Source organism: Halyomorpha halys, unplaced genomic scaffold (assembly GCF_000696795.3).
Source record: "Halyomorpha halys isolate HHAL.00 unplaced genomic scaffold, Hhal_1.1 Scaffold136.1, whole genome shotgun sequence".
NCBI lineage: Eukaryota > Metazoa > Arthropoda > Insecta > Hemiptera > Pentatomidae > Halyomorpha > Halyomorpha halys.
The window spans coordinates 247,896-266,916 of record NW_027111614.1 but is presented as its reverse complement, the minus strand read 5'-3'; the positions used below and the strand labels follow the sequence as shown (position 1 = coordinate 266,916).

Genomic DNA, 19,021 nt, shown 5'->3' with positions numbered 1-19,021 from the left:
AGAGAGAGAGAGAGAGAGAGAGAGAGAGAGAGAGAGAGAGAGAGAGAGAGAGAGCACTCTTATATCGTAAAAAATGGGCTGCTGCCCAACTGTATTGGGTTGTTATGACATGCTAGTATAATTCAAATTAATCTGAAACACATAGTAGTAATGTAATTCTTTTTTTGTTTCAAATATATTTGTTTTTATTTATTACTTTTTTCTAGGATTGCCAAAAAAGTAATTTCGGCTTGCCATTGGGAGATAATGACTCAACCAACATCATATCATCGGTTTGGCTTGTAGGTTCTAGACAGCTAGACATTATTTTGTTTTCCATTATATTATATAAATATTTAATTTTTATAACCATTATAATGTCAGAAATGTCTATCATTTATGCTAAGACTTTATCAATTACTTACTACTTATTAATCCTTTAATATATTTACTTTTTTCCTTGTACAAATAAAATCCATGAAGGATCTTGGGTTCAGCACTAAGAACTTTATAGGTTGGAATACAATTTTTAGACCAATGGTTAAGCAAGAAGCTGATTTGGTCAGAAATTACTCTTTAACTTGAAAGGTCACTATCCTATTTCACCTTTATTAATACCAAATTAACATTCTAAAACTAAAGCTTTCCAAATTAGTTAATCATTTGTATACATTGTTTGGCATAACATGCCAAGGGTCGTTGTTAAAAAATGCCATTTGAGTAGAAGAAAATAATTACTTCTTACCTAATCCATCCATAGCTATCTAATAATGATAAAAACAAAAGTCATGTGTAATCAAACAATTAACAATTCAAGATTCCGTTAGAATTCATAACAGTATGTTGTCTTTGAACAGATTTGAGTCGTTCGCGAATAAGAGTTCAAAAAGAACGGTTTTATAAAGTGAAAGGTAAAAGTTCTGTTTGAGGATATGGTCGGAGGTGCGGTCAGCATAAATACACAAATAAACAAAAACTTATTTATTTGTGCCGACGTTTCCACCTGAATTTCAGTCCTTCATCAGGGCTAAAAAGACAAAACAAAATAGATAACAATCATCATTCAGAGAAATATAAAAAATAATAAACTTTTTAGCCCTGATGAAGCCCTGCAAAGTGGGGCGAAACGTCGGAAAATAAATAGTTGTTAACTATTTTGTTTCCCTTTGACCGCAACCCTGACCATCTTCTTATATATGAAAATAATAAAGAAACAAATTTGGCATATACATAACAATGAATTTTGTAGAAAGTAGTATTTGATAACAATAAAATATGAAATATAATATTATATTAGTAAGAATTACACAAAATAAATTATGAAAAATTTTAAAAACAAAAAGTACAGAAATAATAAAGGAATAAACATTATGAAAGGTGTAGAAGAAAATGTAAATGATGAGTAATGGAATTAGCATAAAATTTACAAGTAGTATCTGAAATAATGAAAAACAATTTAAATCAACATAATGAAATGTGTGAATGAAAACGAAATATATGCTATCTACATTACTGTACATTTTTTCTTTTATTGTTACATATTTTCTTTTTTTTATATGTTGATTTTAATTGTTTTCCATTATTTTAGACATTACTTACATATCTTACTATATTAATTCCATTACTCATTTACATGTTCTTCTGCACCTTTCATTATGTTTATTTCTTCAACATTTTCTATTTTTTCAATTTTTCATAATTTATTTTGTTTAATGCCTACTTCTATACTATTATATTTCACCTTCTATTCTTTTCAATTAACTCCTATCTACTTCTATGTTATTAATCAACTACTTTCTACTTGGTTCATTGTTGTTTGTTTCCAAATTTGTTTTTTTATTATTTCCCTTATCTATTATGTTTCTCCGAGCGATGGTTGTTGTATCTTTTTTTTTAGCCCTTATGAAGGCCTGAATGCAGGTCGAAACGTAAATAAATAAGTTTTTGTTTATTTGTGTATTTTTGCTTATCGCACCCCCGTCCATCTACTCCTTCGAATTCCTTACAGAGAGTATCAATCGTTTCTGCAATGGTCTAAAGCGAATACCTTTAGGAGTTTCCATCCCCTACACGACCGTAAGCGAATATCTTTAGGTGGTGTAGTGCCATCCTCCTAGGATTTATGGCGTATACCCATAAAACTTGTAGATCTTGTCAATTCACCTTCAGCTGACCCATCTTGATTGAATACGCATTGTCAGTACCTCGACAAAATAATTTATGGCTTTCAAGTTCTGAGCAAAAAAGAAAAACACAAATTTCTTTGGATTTTTCATTCTAAAAAAAAAATAGAGTATTGAGGTGGTAAAGTTGCTAATCAAGTATCCTAAAAATCATAATTCAACTTAATGATCTAAATTAGAGTTCTCAACTCTTAACGCTGGAATGACCTCAGTGTAATGTTTGACCATCGATATTTTATAGTATTGTATTTAGAGTGTGAAAAAATTGGTAGACTTATGCTTTGGCTTATTTAGTCTATGTCTATATTTATAAACCTACAAATGCTTGGTAAACACAGAAAGCAACCAGGGCTGGTATTCACACACCAGTGTGTTCCAGAGGGACAAACATGTTGGTCATTCAAGTTCTTTCAGCTATAGCACTGGGATTGTATTATTTTTAATACAAAGAGAAGGAAAATGAAAGGAGCATAAATTAAAGAAAGTGTAAAATAGGATATAGAAGATGGTGGATGACAATGGACAAAAATCTTACTAGGTAAGCTTTAAATTTAACTTTTGTTCTAATTTACATGGTTGTTCTGTTGTTTAAGATAAATCAATTATGTTAATTGTGTTATTGAAAATAAAGTGCATAACTATTTGAGTCTGTAGGATTGAAAGAGGCCCAAGTCATTTTTTATTAATTGCAAGAATTTTAATTCTTTATACGAGGAGATGGAAGAAATTTTGAAACTGCTTTTTATTGAAGAATAATAATCTCTATTGTTAATTTACAAGTACCTTTGTATCTTTTAAAGTAAATACTAATTTAATATATGCTGTATTTTATTTTGTTACCAAAAAGATAGATGGAACATCCTTCCACCAAAGAGATTATTTATTTTTTAAGCATGGTCTTGGAACCTCTCTTATAACCTTCTTCCACTCTCTCCTATCCCAGGCAACCATCTGCCATCTTTTTCAAAATTTCCTTCACCTCAAGAGTGGTCTTCTATTAACACATATTCCACTAGACTGATCTTCGAGCAGGCATTGGGGGAATCATTCTCTGGACATTAGTGCTACATGTTCCATGTGAACTTTTTTTAAGAGAAACATTTGAACTGATTTATATTCACAATGTGGGTACTGAAAAGGTTTCTCACCTGTATGATGGGCCCTAACATGTGATTTTAAATTATCAAGTATAGCTATTTGATATTCACAATGAGGCTTTTCAAATGAATGATGGGTTCTTATATGTGTTTTTAAATTACTAATTTGAGCTGATTTATATTCACAATGAAGACATTGATAAGGCTTCTCATCTGTATGACAGGCCCTTATATGTAATTTTAGACTACCAAGTATAGCAGTTTTATATTCACAATGTGGACATTGATGAGGCTTCTCACCTATATGATGGGTCATTATATGTTTTTTTAAGACAAAAAATTGAACTGATTTATATTCACAATGTGAACATTGATAAGGCCTCTCACCAGTATGGCGGGCCATAATATGTTTTTTTAAAACAAACATTTGAACTGATTTATATTCACAATGTGGACATTGATGGGGATTCTCACCTGTATGATGGGCCCTTATATGTGATTTTAAATTACTTAGATCAACTGTTTTATGTTCACAATATGGACATTTAAGAAGTTTTTCACCATTACAATGAGCTTTTAAATGTTTTTTTAGTCTGTCAAAGGCTACAGTTTTTACACCTATGTTAGAATCCATCTGTCCTTTGAGGTGATCTCTCTTGCTGAGAGACTCTTTCGTACCTATAAAACAAGATTATTACAATTTTTTTTAATGAAACAATTAATAATTGGTATTTCTTTTCATTGAACTATATTTGACACTATAAATGCTAATGTTAAATTTCAGACATTGATTCTAATATTAATTACTCGAAAATAGATTAGGGGAGTAAGTTCATTCCTACCAAGAGTGTTCAGTATTTAGAACACATGATTTCACAACAGTTGCTTTTCAATGATGAAGTAGAGGAAAATTTTTTTAAAAAATTATAAGTTAATTGCAATTATTTTCATTTTTGGGAAAACATGGAGGAAACCTCATTTAAAATATACATAAATATGGCTAATCTTTTTCACCATAAATTGTGCTGATTGCACTAAATCAAAAAAGTCCTTCAATATACATTTCAAAGTTGAGGACTCCATTTCTACCTATTGCACGAGAAAGTCACACTAGATGATATTTCAAACTACATTATATTAATTAATTTTGTATTTAGAGTGTGGTCATATGTTAAAAATAATTTCATATAACCATACAACCTTCACATTTATAAATTTTTACTTTATTATGTATACCTACTTTCTTTTTTGACACTATTCTTCCTTCTAGCTATGTGTCTGGAAAAGTATAATTTTTTAAAGTTTTTGGTATTTCGTCGACTAATTCTACATTCCACCAATAAAAGCCTATAGTTATGTTTACTATTATATAATTTATATATATTTTTACTGTTGTTATTTATTTTATTATAATGGTAAAAAAAAAAAAACCTTATATTCTCTCACTTTAAATACATGCTTGAACACATAGTAACATTTGTGAGACTTTTGTCTAAAAAAAAAAAAAAAAATCAATCTGCTGTTAACTTTCAAGCTATAACACAATAGTATTATTTTTATTCCTGAGAAATGAGCCATGCTGCCAATTTTCATCACAAATTGACAGCAAAGATTGAAAAAGAAATGTGCATACAAAAATATTTTGTTATACAAGTTTTCATCTATGTAAAACCATCCCTGTCTTTTTTTTTTTATTTATACTCCTGTTAATCTCTTATCTCTGCAAGGTTATTTAATTTTTACTTCTTATTTCTACATTTCTTTATCATAAGTTAATTTTAAACCATTACATTTTATCATTCTAAGTTCTTGATTTCTTTTGGCCTCTTACACTAAGGGATGAACAGGGTCTTAGGGTTTTCGAAAATAAAGTATTAGGCAAAATATTCGGACCGAAAAAGGATGAATTAACGGGAGAATTTAGAAGATTACACAACGCTGAATTAAGGGACCTACACCCGGTAAATATAATTCACGTTTACTCAACTATAAATGATGTTCTTTAAGGTTTTCTAGAGCTGTAGGTAGTTTAAAAGATATGGAGCTACGAAAAAAAAAAATTTTAAACTATCAAAACAGCAGCCATTTTGTATTCTCCCAAACTATACTTGGTAGGCTCATCAATTGTGACAAGTGAAAATACAGTTTTCACTAAAGTAATCAATAATTGTGATGAAATAAAGGACTTCTATCCTAATAAAAACAGATATTTTTTTTTTAATACATATATTTAGGCTGGTCAAAAATATATGAATACTCAGTATCCTTAATTTTCAAATACATTCTGATATGTTATAAGTAAAATATTATTATTTATTGGTAACTTGAAAAGTAGTCATAGTCACATTCGTTATCTAAGCCTGGGAGTAACATCATGTCTAAAGTAAATACTTTATAATTGCTTTATATTTACAAAATCTGCAACAATGCTACATGAGGCTTCTCAATGAGGACACTGATGATTTCTAAACTGTATGGCGGGCCTTTATATGCGTTCTTAAACTACCAATCTGAACTGATTTATAATCACAATGGGGACATTTATGAGGTCTTTCATCTGTATGACGGGCTATCATATGTGATTTTAAATTACCAAATATAGCCGTTTTGTATTCACAATATGGACACTGATGAGGTTTCTCTCCGGAATGGCGGGCCCTTATATGTGTTTTTAAATTACCATGTATAGCTGTATTATATTTACAATGTGGACATCTATGAGGCTTTTCACCAGTATGACAGGCCCTTATGTGTGACTTTAAATTACCAATTTGAACCGATTTGTACTCACAATGATAACATTGATAAGCCTTCTCACCTGTGTGATGGGCCATTACATGTCTTTTTAAGCCACTAGTTGCGTTTGTTTTATAGTCACAATGAGAACATTGATAAGGTTTTTCGTGGGTATGGCGGGTCATTATATGTTTTTTTAAACCACTGGATGAGCTGGTCTTATAATCACAATGAGGACAATGATGAGGCTTCTCACCTGTATGACGAGCCATTATATGTTCTTTTAAACTACCAAATATTGCAGTTTTATAGACACAATGAGGACATTGATGAGACCTTTCATCTGTATGACAAGCGATTACATGTCTTTTTAAAGCACTAGGTGTGCTTGCTTTATATTCACATTGAGGACATTGGTGGGGTTTTTCGCCTGTATGACGAGCCTTTATATGTTTTTTTAAACCACTGGATGAGCTGGTCTTATAATCACAATGAGGACAATGATGGGGTTTTTCACCAGTATGACGAGCCATTATATGGTATCTTAAATCACTTGATCTGATTGATTTATAGACACAATGAGGACATTGATGAGACCTCTCATCTGTATGACGAACCATTACATGTTTTTTTAAAGTACTAGGTGTGCTTGCTTTATATTCACATTGAAGACATTGATGGGGCTTCTGGTCTGTATGACGGGCCATTATATGTCCCTTTAATTTATAAAATGTAACTGCTTTATAGTCACAATGAGGACAATGATGAGGCTTCTCACCTGTATGACGGGCCATTATATGTTCTTTTAAACTACCAAATATTGCAGTTTTATAGACACAATGAGGACATTGTTGAGACCTCTCATCTGTATGACGAGCCATTACATGTTTTTTTAAAGTACTAGGTGTCCTTGCTTTATATTCACATTGAAGACATTGATGGGGCTTCTCGTCTGTATGACGGGCCATTATATGATCCTTTAATTTATAAAATGTAACTGCTTTATAGTCACAATGAGGACATTGATGGGGTTTTTCACCAGTATGACGAGCCATTATATGGTATCTTAAATTACTTGGTCTGATTGTTTTGTAAACACAATGGGGACATTGATGAGGATTCTCACCTGTATGATAGGTCAGCGTATGTTTGTCAAAACCACCCTTTACTGCAATTTTTACAGGTATTTTAAAATCCATCTTTTCTTTCTGGTGATCCATTTCAAATGAGTCTTGAGTACCTAAAAAGCGATTTATTGAAAATACAGCTTATAAAAACAAAATAAATAAAAACTTTTTAAATAAACTTAATAATAGTAATGTGAACCTGTACAACCCATGAAGGGTAAGGGATTCAATGTTTTTAGAACAATGGTTATACAAGGAGGAGATATATTCAAGATCACACTCAACCACCAGATTTTTCCCCAATTAAGGAAACCCACTTTATGAGGAGGGCTCCAGACAACTCATGGCTACAGCAACAGAGTAAATAATTATCTGTCAAAGCTGGATTCAAACCCAGGTCCTTGGAGTTAGTAGAACAGCATTTTACCATTGTGCCACCCCGCTTTCTAACAACTAAACTTAAAGCCACAAAATATGGTTTTATTTATGAATAAATATACTTATCAAGCAGGACTCAACATAAATAAGTAAAAAATACTCGAATCTGACCTAAGTCACTTTCCAAAGAAGGTAAATATGAGGACCACATGTACTTTAAAATGAAAAAGTAATTTTCACTCTGGGACATAAAGTTTCCGAACAATAACTAAAATGCATAAATCAAAAACCACTAGACAGTGTTCAATACAAACAATTTAATGAATCAAAGAAAGAAAAAAACTATCAAGCAATGAATTTTAGAGCCTAGTTAATAATTATAAGAAGTTAATAATTATATGTAAAACAAAGCATTATAAAACTAATATTATGAAGATATCAAAGGAAACAATGGAGAAATGTCAAATAGGAAATTATAAATAAGACAAAATATAGAATATTATAGCAAGATAGTCCGAGTGGCATTCAATAGAGGAACAAAATAGTAACCAAGGTTTTGCCCCATTTGCTTACTGATAGTTGTCCAACCTTTTTGCATCAGGCCTGCAAAGCGGGGCAAAATGTCGGTTACCTTTTTTCTACAATTTTGTACCTTAATTGATCGTGACCTGGACTATCTTCCTACAACCTACTTCATATGGTCAACTATCTTCTTCCAAAAATCAAGAGTAGTATACTTGAGTTCAGAACCTGGTAAATTTTTTTTAACAAAAAAAAAGGGGGAGCATTTAATATTTTGGGGGTTTCGCACTATTTTAAGGATTATGCTTCCTAAATTCATATAACAATCCATATAACATTTTGCCATTTTTTTTTTTTAAATTATGATTTAAAATTTAAACAATTACTGAAAGATTTTTTAATTTCAAATTGTGAATTTAAAAAAATAAATAAATGAATATTAAAGGAACTGTTAATGAGTACAGTTTTAAAGTAAGGACATATATTGAAGAAATGTGATGGAATTCCCAAGGGTGGAACACAAACTCAAAAAGTTCAAACGTCAACTATAAACAATTTTTCTTTTTTTAAATAAAAAGTTTACCAAGAAGATCATGTATAAATTAAATAATTCTCATCATCTTCAGAAACAAGTAGCTTTTCTTCAGGTTTCATATGATCTAATCCACTTGCTATACAAAAAAATAGTACTTTTAATAGCATTAATACAATAAAATTGAATAATAAATTATAAGAAAATTTGAAGACAAAGAAGAACATCCTGAAAAGTAGAACAAATAAAAAATCTTAAGCTAAGGGTGAACAATGCCATGATAAAGCCAGCTCAGATATCCGGACTGGATATACGGATATAGACCTAGACTCTGCCAGGTACCCTAGAAGGAAGAATTGAAAGTCCTCAGCACCATTACAGGAGGGATCTCGGATCAGAGCCCTAACACATGCAGGAGAAGAACTAACAGTGAACTGCTTGCAGAGACTGGTCTGTCAATATCTCATGCGATATGAGGTTAAGATGGGAAGGACATGTGGCTCGAAGCAATCCATCAGGATTCCTCTACACAACAATGAATGCCAGTACAGTAGGTAACAGCCTCAGATTTTGCAAGACTTATAATTTTGGTCCTCTCAGTTTTCGCTTTACCTCCACCAGATAAAGCTTACATAGAATTAGGTTTTTACATTTAGAACAAACTGTTAACTTTAGTTTCACCCACTTTTTCAATATTACTAATTTTTATTTTTCAAAGACTCCTCTACTTCCTATTAGTAAATGTTTTAAAGGTATATTGTCATTACTTAAAATTAATAATTTTTCTATATCATAATTATTTATTTACATTATACTGTAACAAAAAGTTTTTATTTCTAAAATTTAAAATACATTACTATCACTTTTACTGACCAGTGATTTTTAAAAATCGCATAATAAACATATGAAAAAAAAAGGAAACAAACTGTTAAAGCCCAAAAGTGTAGTTTCAATCCATTTTTATTTACTTCCAATTGAGTTTTACTTTTTTATTAACTATAAGTTAATTTCTTTTTTTAACCAGTCAGTTTTTTTTTTTTTATTGTAATTAAAATTAAATTAGAATTTATTACATAAATAAGTGGGTTTGTTGTGGTATGGGTGTATAAATACATTACTGCGGTGTAGCTTGATGTATAACATTACGAGCTGCACTGGGTTTACGACGAAAAAAAAAAAAAAAAAAAAATTAAATTCTTAAAGAAGATACAAAAATATTCAAATTATGAAATAATTTACACTGACGGCTCCAAACAAAATGAAAATATTGGTTTTGCAATAATAATACAAGGGACACCCAAAAGATATAAATTACCCACATACTCAACAATATAACAGCTGATTTCAACAGCACTTCATTTATCCATAGAAAATGAATACTCAAACATACTCATTTGTACAGAATCAATGTCTGCACTCCAGAGTCTATCAAACTTCAGTCAAAGCGGACCCACGATAGACAAAATTCACAACTATATAGACATGCTAAAACATCTTTAAAAAAGTGTATCCTTTCTCTGGACTCCAGGGCACTCAGGATAAAGAGGCTGAATATATAACAATGAACGTTCCATCACTCCAAATTTACAAGCCGAAAGACATAAAGGCATTTTTAAGGAACCGAAGCCGAAAAAGATGGGATTCAATGTGGGCTGACGTACCACTCACCAATAAACTAAGAAATGTTTAAAAAAAACAACACACAGAAGTGGACAAGTGCCATAAGGGGAAACAGAAGAGAAGAGAATAAATATTATTTCATTAAATATTTGATCCAGCCTTCATTTTCTGTTTCAATACTTTGAAATGAAATAGTAATCTTCATTATAGGACACCTAGTCCCATAAGAATATTTAAAATGTAAAAATCAAGTAACATTCATTTTACTTCAATCTAGGCATTTCATTAAATCAAAGGAAAAATATTGGAAGATTGCTGATTGACCGAGTGTCTCAATGAATATAATATATAACAAAAATTGACTCTTAGGGCCTAACTATTAATTAATGGAGCCATGTAAAGTAATACATTATCAATAACAAAATAATATATCACATAGAGGTATCAGAGGAGAAAAGTCAAACAGAAAAATATAAACAACATGAAATGAAGAAGAGTATTCTTGAGTTCAGCCCCTCGAAGATCATAAGATGGATAAGGAGATGGTTGGAATGTGGTCAGTGTAGAACATAAATTAATAAAAACTTACTAATTAGTGCCAACGTTTCGGCCAGGATATCACGCCTTCATCAGGGCAACAAGTGCAGATCTCAAGCACAAGTCAAGTCTACTTGTGTTTTTCTAAGTTTTTACTTATTTGTGTTCTTTACTGACTACATCTTCAACCATCTTTTTTCCCCATTTGTACATATTCATGGTCAACTACAAACTTATCGTTATAAGACAAATAATTCTCACCATCATTAGGAATAAGTAACTCCGCTTCCTGTTTCACATGAACAAGGCCACCTGCCAACAAGTGAATAATATTTTCAATAAGAGAATAAAATGGATAAACTTTTTTCAAATAATTACAAAAATATTAAATTAGTAATAAGCTTGCTGTATGTGTATTTTAATTAATTAATAACAAAGTTTATTCTCTAGAAAGGAAGCCTTAGATATAACTATACAATTTTCTTAGTTAACACTAAATATAACATTGAATATTTTTTTACTTGAAGAAGTTTGTCGGGGGGTGTGGTCAGCAAAGAACAACATAAATAAACAAAACCATATTTATTTATTTTATGCCGACGTTTTGAGTTTCAGGTCTTCATCAGGGGTTGTGTCGTAGAGGAGGGAAAGATTAGTACTGATCTTTGTTGTGAGTACTAATCTTTCCCTCCTCTACGACACAACCCCTGATGAAGACCTGAAACTCAGGTCGAAACGTCGGCATAAAATAAATAAATATGGTTTTGTTTATTTATGTTGTTCTTTGCTGACCGCACCCCCCAACAAACTTCTTCAAGCATTAATCTACAGTCAACTATCTACACCTGAATATTTTTTTAGTTAGTTTAGTGAGAATTATCTTCCACATTTAAATTCCTTTATTAAAAAACAATTATTAACTTATAACATTTCGGAGCCATTGCCCCATCATTAGGTAAACCGCTAATCATACCAACAATTTCATTTTTTTTTTCAGTACATAGATCAAATAACTTACGAGCTTAAAATAAATACCTTTGGTTGTTGCCTTTTATCTTCATTTTATTGATTTTATTATTATTTATCTCTCTACTTAATTGAAAAATATAAACTATAATGAATTGTTGTCTAAAATGTTATGTCAACTGATATCTGATATATGTCTCTATGTTATTTTATTTTTTTTGTTTACCTCAATTCATTTATTACTTTGAAGAAATAATTTCTTAGAACTGTTTTAATTCCAGAATATGGTCCACCAGTCTAATACTTTATATTTTAAAATAATTAATACATCTATAGTATTTATATTTTATATTCCTAATTTATCAATAATTTAAATAAGGAAGATAATGCTCACTACACCTAACTAAATAAAATTGAAAATCTTCCAGTCACTTGAACCTAATTTATAAAATAGTATATTTTTTAAAAATATTTCACAATATATAAGACTTATAAACATAATAATATCATATCATTATGTAATTAATAAAAAAGTAACAAAATAATGAATAAGCGATATTATTTCTCTGAATGAATTTTTGTAGATTTAGGTTTTAAATATAAAAACAAAGTGCGAATAAATACAAATGTTATTTATCGTAAAAATTATGGATTGCTTCTAAAATCAAATGTTATTAAAACTGTAACAAGAGTAACAAATATACTGCCAAAATTAATTATTTATTTTAATTTACTACTGAAGATTCTAATTTATAATTAATTATATTAGGTTCGATAACTCAACATGTAGAATAATGTAATGCTGCAATGGGTTCCTTCGCACAGCCAAATTGATGGAAACGAACAAGCAAATGCGCTTTCTAAAAGATGTTTTCTTGCGTCCCTACCAAACCTTCCCCTACTGTATAGCTCTGCAAAATGAATGGTTGAGATGAATAAAAACTCATAATTCGATAGAGGAATGAGAGAGCTGTGGAAGGTAAATCATGAGCAACTTTGCAGCAGGAATCTGCTACGAAGAAAAAGTGCAATCTGTTTTAGAATGCAGACTGGCGACGATTTTCTTTCAAAACATTTTTTCAAAATTGGTGTCTTTGAAAGCTCACTCTGCAAGATTTTCCAGCTCGCTCGAAAAAATGACATCAGCACATTTTGACACTTTTCCATTGCTACAAGACATCAGAAATAATTTTACTGAAGAGGAAACTGTCTGGCAGAAGAAAATTCAATTACGTTGGGCTGCACGAGCACAGATAGTCGAAGGGCCTCACATTTTGGCAAAAGAAAAGTAGAATAATATTAAAATATAATTAATATAACTTCACTTATCATACTGGATATTCATAAAAGCAGCATGTCCCTAATACATTATTTATCAGAGTTCAAATCAATATACTGAAAAAAAAAAAAAAAAAAAAAAAAAAAAAAAAAAAAAAAAAAAGACCATGCTTAATATCCCCATTCCTATACAAAGAAATGGGATGACTAATGAAGAAATGACTTAGCTAAGTCAAATTTTGAATATTCATCTGATAATTAAAAATAATGTACAATTAATCTAAGATATTACGTACCATAGTAAATCTCCAGTCTTTCCTCTTCTTTCATATCCTTTGTTGGGACTGAAAGTTAATAATTATTTAATTTACACATAATTAAATATCAATGAACTCATGTCATTGCCTTTATAATCATAATTTCAAATGTTCTATTACTAATAAATGGTATAAGTCGACAAAAAGAAAAACTAGAAAAATATTAAGACTATGAAAAAAAAAAATGTTAAACACTAAAAAAGGTTTTTTGAAGTTTATTATTAGTTAAGGATAAGAAGTTAAACAGGTTGTTAGGAAAGTAATCAAGTAAGGAAAAACAAAATAGTTACAGTATTTTCAGTGCATAATTTGTTATTGCATGTAAAAGTTGAAATAACTTTTAATAATAAACTGAGAAAAACATAATATGAAAAACTAAATTTCAATAAAAATTTATCTCCTTTCGGAATAAAAACTTAAAGAATCAATAATATAATCAGATGACATCATATAACATCCAAATAAAACGTACCGGTAGGCTCAATTTCATCTATAATTTCTTCTTTTATAGAACTATCCAAGTTACTCGTATCTGGAAAAGTAAGAATATATAAAAATTGTGTATAATTGGAGAATGAACAATTAAAGATATTGGAAGAAGATAGTCCGGGTGGCGGTCAATAAAGGTTTCAAAATAGTAACAAAAAATTATTTATTGTTAACCTAATAAATCGTTTTTTGTTACTATCATCAAACCTTTATTTATTAATTTACCGCCACCCAGACCATCTTCCTCCTATCTGAACAATAGAGTTTAAATTATATTTAATTGTATTTATACAAATGGTGTTAATATAGGTTAAAAGAGTACACACTCAGTTTTCTAATGGAGGATTTCTTATAAAATGTTGAGCAGTTATGAACAATTATATAAACAACGGACTTAGTAAAAAAAAAATTCTTCAAATAAATCCAGTTGAAAAATATCTAATTTTTAATTTATTTGAACAATAGTATTAAAGGGTTTCAGAGGACACTAAAAACGAATATGATTTGCTTTTTCCTAAAAAAAAAAAATTTTGTTGGTCTACTTTACTTGAAACCTCATTACGTTTTTATAGTTTTTTGTGAATATAAAATAATCTAATGAAATCGGTAATATTTGTTTCACTCTGTAGAAAGAAAGTTGATTGGTATGTAACAATAAGGAAGAAAATGTACTTTTTCTGAGCTACATGCCAAAGCTGTTTAATTTGGTTCATACATTTTTTTTACCGGATAAATCAGGGATTTTAGAAGTGTTAGGAAGATTCATGGCAACACTGAACATTTTGAAAAAAAGAGCATGTAAATCTTACCAGTATTTCAAAAGTTTACTGTGGAAAAAGATTCAAACTTATTTAAAAAAATTTTTTTGTTAAATTTTCTAACTATACAACTACAACCCATGAAAGTCTTAGATTCTATACATTATACGGAAGAGATGTTACTAGAGCTGATAAATAATTTGGCAAGATGATTAGATAAGAAATCGAGCAAGACCGTCAGGTTTTTTCTAATTCAGCATATATCTACTTATTTAGAGGCTGGGTGTGCCCTATGAGGATCTTCAGCCCCTAGGTTAGTCCAAGCTAATTTAACAGAAAAAATAATTATCTACTACAGCCTGACTTAAATGCCATTTGTTACTTAAAACTTACTTGAATGGAATATGGTCCGGGTGCGGTAAAAAAAAAACTCAAATAGTAGAATTATATTATTTTATTGAGCCAACGTTTCGCCCCACGTTGCAGGGCTTCGTCAGGACTTTATTCACTTTATTTTTGACTGCCGTCAAAAAAGCCCTGACGAAGCCCTGCAACGTGGGGCGAAACGTTGGCTCAATAAAATAGTATAATTCTACTATTTGAGTTTTTTTTACCGCACCCGGACCATATTCCATTCATCTATACACACGGTCAATCAATAATCTTCCATTAAAACTTACTTCTTTTTTTTATTGATTTACAGAAATGAAAGTACTAATTCAGGAATGTATCCATGGACTTTATTAGTAAATATCAAAATGTTCCATTTTATCACCTATGGGAACAACAAAAATTATTGGGACGTAGAAATAAAATAAAAAATTGGTAATATATTATTAAATTTATAAGTTTTATTGAAAAATATATTTTATAAAGAAGTTACTTAAACTTCTGTTATATAACTTGAAAAACAACAACAAAGGATCACATTAATTAACGGTAAAGTTCATGTATATAATTTTTTAAAAATATTAGAAGAGATGTATGATAACACATAATCACAATTATTTATAATAGTTAATTTTATACATTTACATCATGTTAGCTACTTTAATAGTTTTACATTTTGTTAATATTCAATAGTTACATCAATGTGATACTGCAGTGATAGTTACAAATAATAATTGGAGAAGTTTGTTGGGGGGTGCGGTCAGCAAAGAACAACATAAATAAACAAAACCATATTTATTTATTTTATGCCGACGTTTCGACCTAAGTTTCTGGTCTTCATCAGGGGTTATGGCGTAGAACGCAGTTGCAGGCCTACCTTCTAATTATTCTAATCTACGGTCAACTATCTACACCTCATTATGAATCCAGTTACAAATAATACTTTATCAGATAACATTATTTGACTGAATCATCAGAGAACACTATTATAAAATAAAAGATCCATTCTTGTGTACTTATAAATCACAATACTATTCAACAATTGTTAATCCCATATTAAAATAAGAAAATTAAATGAATGAACCTTTAAAAATCACTTCATGATAAGTAAATTCTGTTTACTATGCATCCGTTCCGTTTACGCAAACAATGGACATACAGTTATTAAAATATGTTGTTTGATTTGAAGAAAATAAGTAATTATTTCTTACCTAGTCCAGCCATGGTTTATCAGCAACGATAATGACTATCAAGAGGCGAGTCAACTTCTACTTCAATGAACTCCTGAACTGGCACGCAATTGCTCTCCAGTACAAGTATCGTTCGCAAACAACAGTTCAAAAAGAATGATGATTCAAGTCAGTTTAGCTTGATGACTGATGCCTGGAATGATGACTGCCATTTCGCCTGACCGTATGGCAGAGATGGGAGGAATCATTAAATGAGTAATTTAATAACATTTTTCTGAAAGATTGTTGATTGACCGTGTATATAGATGAATGGAATATGGTCCGGGTGCGGTAAAAAAAAAAACTCAAATAGTAAATGGGTATACTATTTTTATTGAGCCAACGTTTCGCCCCACGTTGGAGGGCTTCGTCAGGGCTAAAAAATATACAATCACTTGACATAGTTACAAAAAAACATAAGTGGAAAATAACAGGGGTATACAATGAAAAGTAAAATTTAATAAGAAATATTAAAGAAAGTATTTCTTCTCTTATCTATCTGTTCTTATCTATCTGTTACTATTACCATTTTCATTTACTGTTTACAACCTTTAATTTTTCTTATTAAATTTTACTTTTCATTGTATACCCCTGTTATTTTCCACTTATGTTTTTTTTTTTTTTTTGTAACTATGTCAAGTGATTGTATATTTTTTAGCCCTGACGAAGCCCTGCTACGTGGGGCGAAACGTTGGCCCAATAAAAATAGTATACTCATTTACTATTTGAGTTTTTTTTTTACCGCAACCGGACCATATTCCATTTGATAACATTTTTCAGTTGTACTATAATTACACTAAGATTTGGTTGACCGCAACCCTGACCATCTTTTTAATATTTGAAATTATATGGTCAATTATTTATATATATAATTGATTGGAGAAGATGGTCGGGAGATGCAGTCAGCAAAGAAAAACATAAATAAACAAAAAAATATTTATTTATGCCGACGTTTCGACCTGCTTTTCAGGTCTTCATCAGGGAGTCAAGCGGAGAAAGTAGGCTAAAACTTTTTTAGTTTTAGCAGTTTTAGTCTACCTTCTCCGATTGACTCCCTACTGGCAGTCGCAGGTCGAAACGTCGTCATAAATAAATATTTTTTTGTTTATTTATGTTGGTCTTTGCTGACCGCACCCCCCGACCATCTTCTCCAATCAGTAATCTACGGTCAACTATCTACACCTCATTTATAAATATATATATATAATATGATTTTCATTATTGATATATCAAATTATAGCAAATAACTGATTAGAGAATATGGTCAGGGGATGCGGCCAGCAAAGAAAAACAAATAAACAAAAAATATTTATTTATGCCGACGTTTTGACCTGAGTTTCAGGTTTTCATCAAGGAATGTTGGCTACTTTCCCCGCTTGATTCCCTGATGAAGACCTGAAACTCAGGTCGAAACCTCGGCATAAATAAATATTTTTTTGTTTATTTATGTTTTTTTTTCTAACCGCACCCCCCTCCCCTCCGACCATCTTGTCCAATCAGTAATCTATGGTCAACCATCTACATCTCATTATAGCAAATAACATTTATTATAACTTCTATTCTCTTCACCATTGCGATTAAATGAACTGTTTTACAGATAATTATATTAATGTGCTATAATCATATTAATAACTTCAAAGATAATTTGCCTCAAGGTGCGTGGCTTAATTCCCAGTACCGATCTCCCACCTATAGGAACCATAACGTTCCAAAGTGAGATTAGAGGTTCGTTCCAAGGACTAGTTTTAGAGTCAGCAAACTGTCAGGAGTATGCGTAGTAGAGGTTTTTGGAGCGGGAAACACGTACTGCGCATGCTCTTGACAGTTTGCTGACTTTCAAACCGGTCCTTGGAACAAACCTTAGGTTATCTGTTCCGAATCCAGTTATTTGGATAAATTCTTTAACAATCCAGTTATTTTAACGGTACCAGTAAACTTGCTTTTAACCAGGATAGATAACTGTCGCGCATGTGCGTATAGATAATAGTAATACTATGGACTGTCAAGCAAATAATGACAGTAGGCTGCAAATATCAGTCTTCACGATGACAATGGTTGCAATTGTCATTATCTTCACCGTCGAACCTGGGCTTTAAGAACCTTTATTTTGGACCTATCTGTCCAGGGACAACTCATCACTACCTTTCACTTAGTTTGTTTAGGAGTTTGTGGTTTACAAAGTGAAGTTCTGTACCACTTGTCAACTATTGTTTTTGTAGTTTGATTAGTTATCATTGTTGGATAGTCATGGATGGAATTGGTAAGACATAATAGTTAGTTAATTCGTCAGTAAGAATTTATTTTAGTAACTCCCTCTTAGATATGAAGGGATATATAAATTATGAATTGATTTGTAAAGGTTAAATTCCTATAATTTTCAAATATTAATTTGGGATTGGAAAGTGTTATTATATGTTGAAAAAATAGTATAGTGACCTATAACAACAAAAGAAAAACTTTTATAAAAGGAAGATGGTCCGGGTACAGTAAAAAACAAAACAAATAATAATTAAACTATTGAAAGTGAGCCAATGTTTCGCTCCAGTTTGCAAAGCTTAAAAAGATACAAACACCTAAAATAATATATAATGCAAATTTTAGTTAGACAGATTTGTTTAGTATTTATAAAAAAATATTCATTTAGTCTCAACAATCTTTTTAATTAATTTAACACTCCGACGTTTTGGCCATTCAGGCCATTTTCAAGGATCTTATTACACTATCATAGCCAAAATCATAGGTTATCAACATAATTAGAGGCCATATTCCCTTTTTTTTTTTTTCAATTGTATGTTACTCTGAATGTTGTTGTTATCTCTTTTGTTCTATAGCCCTGATGAAGACCTGAAACTCAGGTCGAAACGTCGGCATAAAATAAATAAA

General features: G+C 30.6%; 2 protein-coding genes across 6 annotated transcripts in view; one reads left to right on the top strand and one right to left on the bottom strand.

The window, feature by feature from the left end:
• The window catches only part of LOC106678376 (zinc finger protein 658B), a 39,777-nt gene extending 23,532 nt beyond the window's left edge, over positions 1–16,245 (bottom strand). Inside the window, exons 1-5 of one of the 3 annotated variants that reach the window (XM_014416850.3) lie at positions 16,121–16,245; positions 13,745–13,804; positions 13,252–13,299; positions 10,973–11,023; positions 7,122–7,235 (exon numbers count right to left, since the gene is read on the bottom strand). In XM_014416850.3, the coding sequence (XP_014272336.1) occupies positions 7,122–7,235; positions 10,973–11,023; positions 13,252–13,299; positions 13,745–13,804; positions 16,121–16,133 (286 nt within the window). In that variant the 5' untranslated portion in view covers positions 16,134–16,245. Of the gene's footprint in view, positions 1–724; positions 996–7,121; positions 7,236–10,972; positions 11,024–13,251; positions 13,300–13,744; positions 13,805–16,120 lie in introns of those variants that run through there. The other 2 variants (XM_067049699.1, XM_014416851.2) reach the window with 2 other exon arrangements.
• A 1,749-nt stretch (positions 16,246–17,994) lies between these two features.
• The window catches only part of LOC106678384 (zinc finger protein 431), a 12,414-nt gene continuing 11,387 nt past the window's right edge, over positions 17,995–19,021 (top strand). For all 3 annotated transcript variants that reach the window (XM_024360449.2, XM_067049692.1, XM_014416863.3), the window contains exon 1: positions 17,995–18,398. In XM_024360449.2, coding sequence (XP_024216217.1) covers positions 18,386–18,398 — 13 coding nt within the window. In that variant the 5' untranslated portion in view covers positions 17,995–18,385. The remainder of the gene's footprint in view (positions 18,399–19,021) is intronic.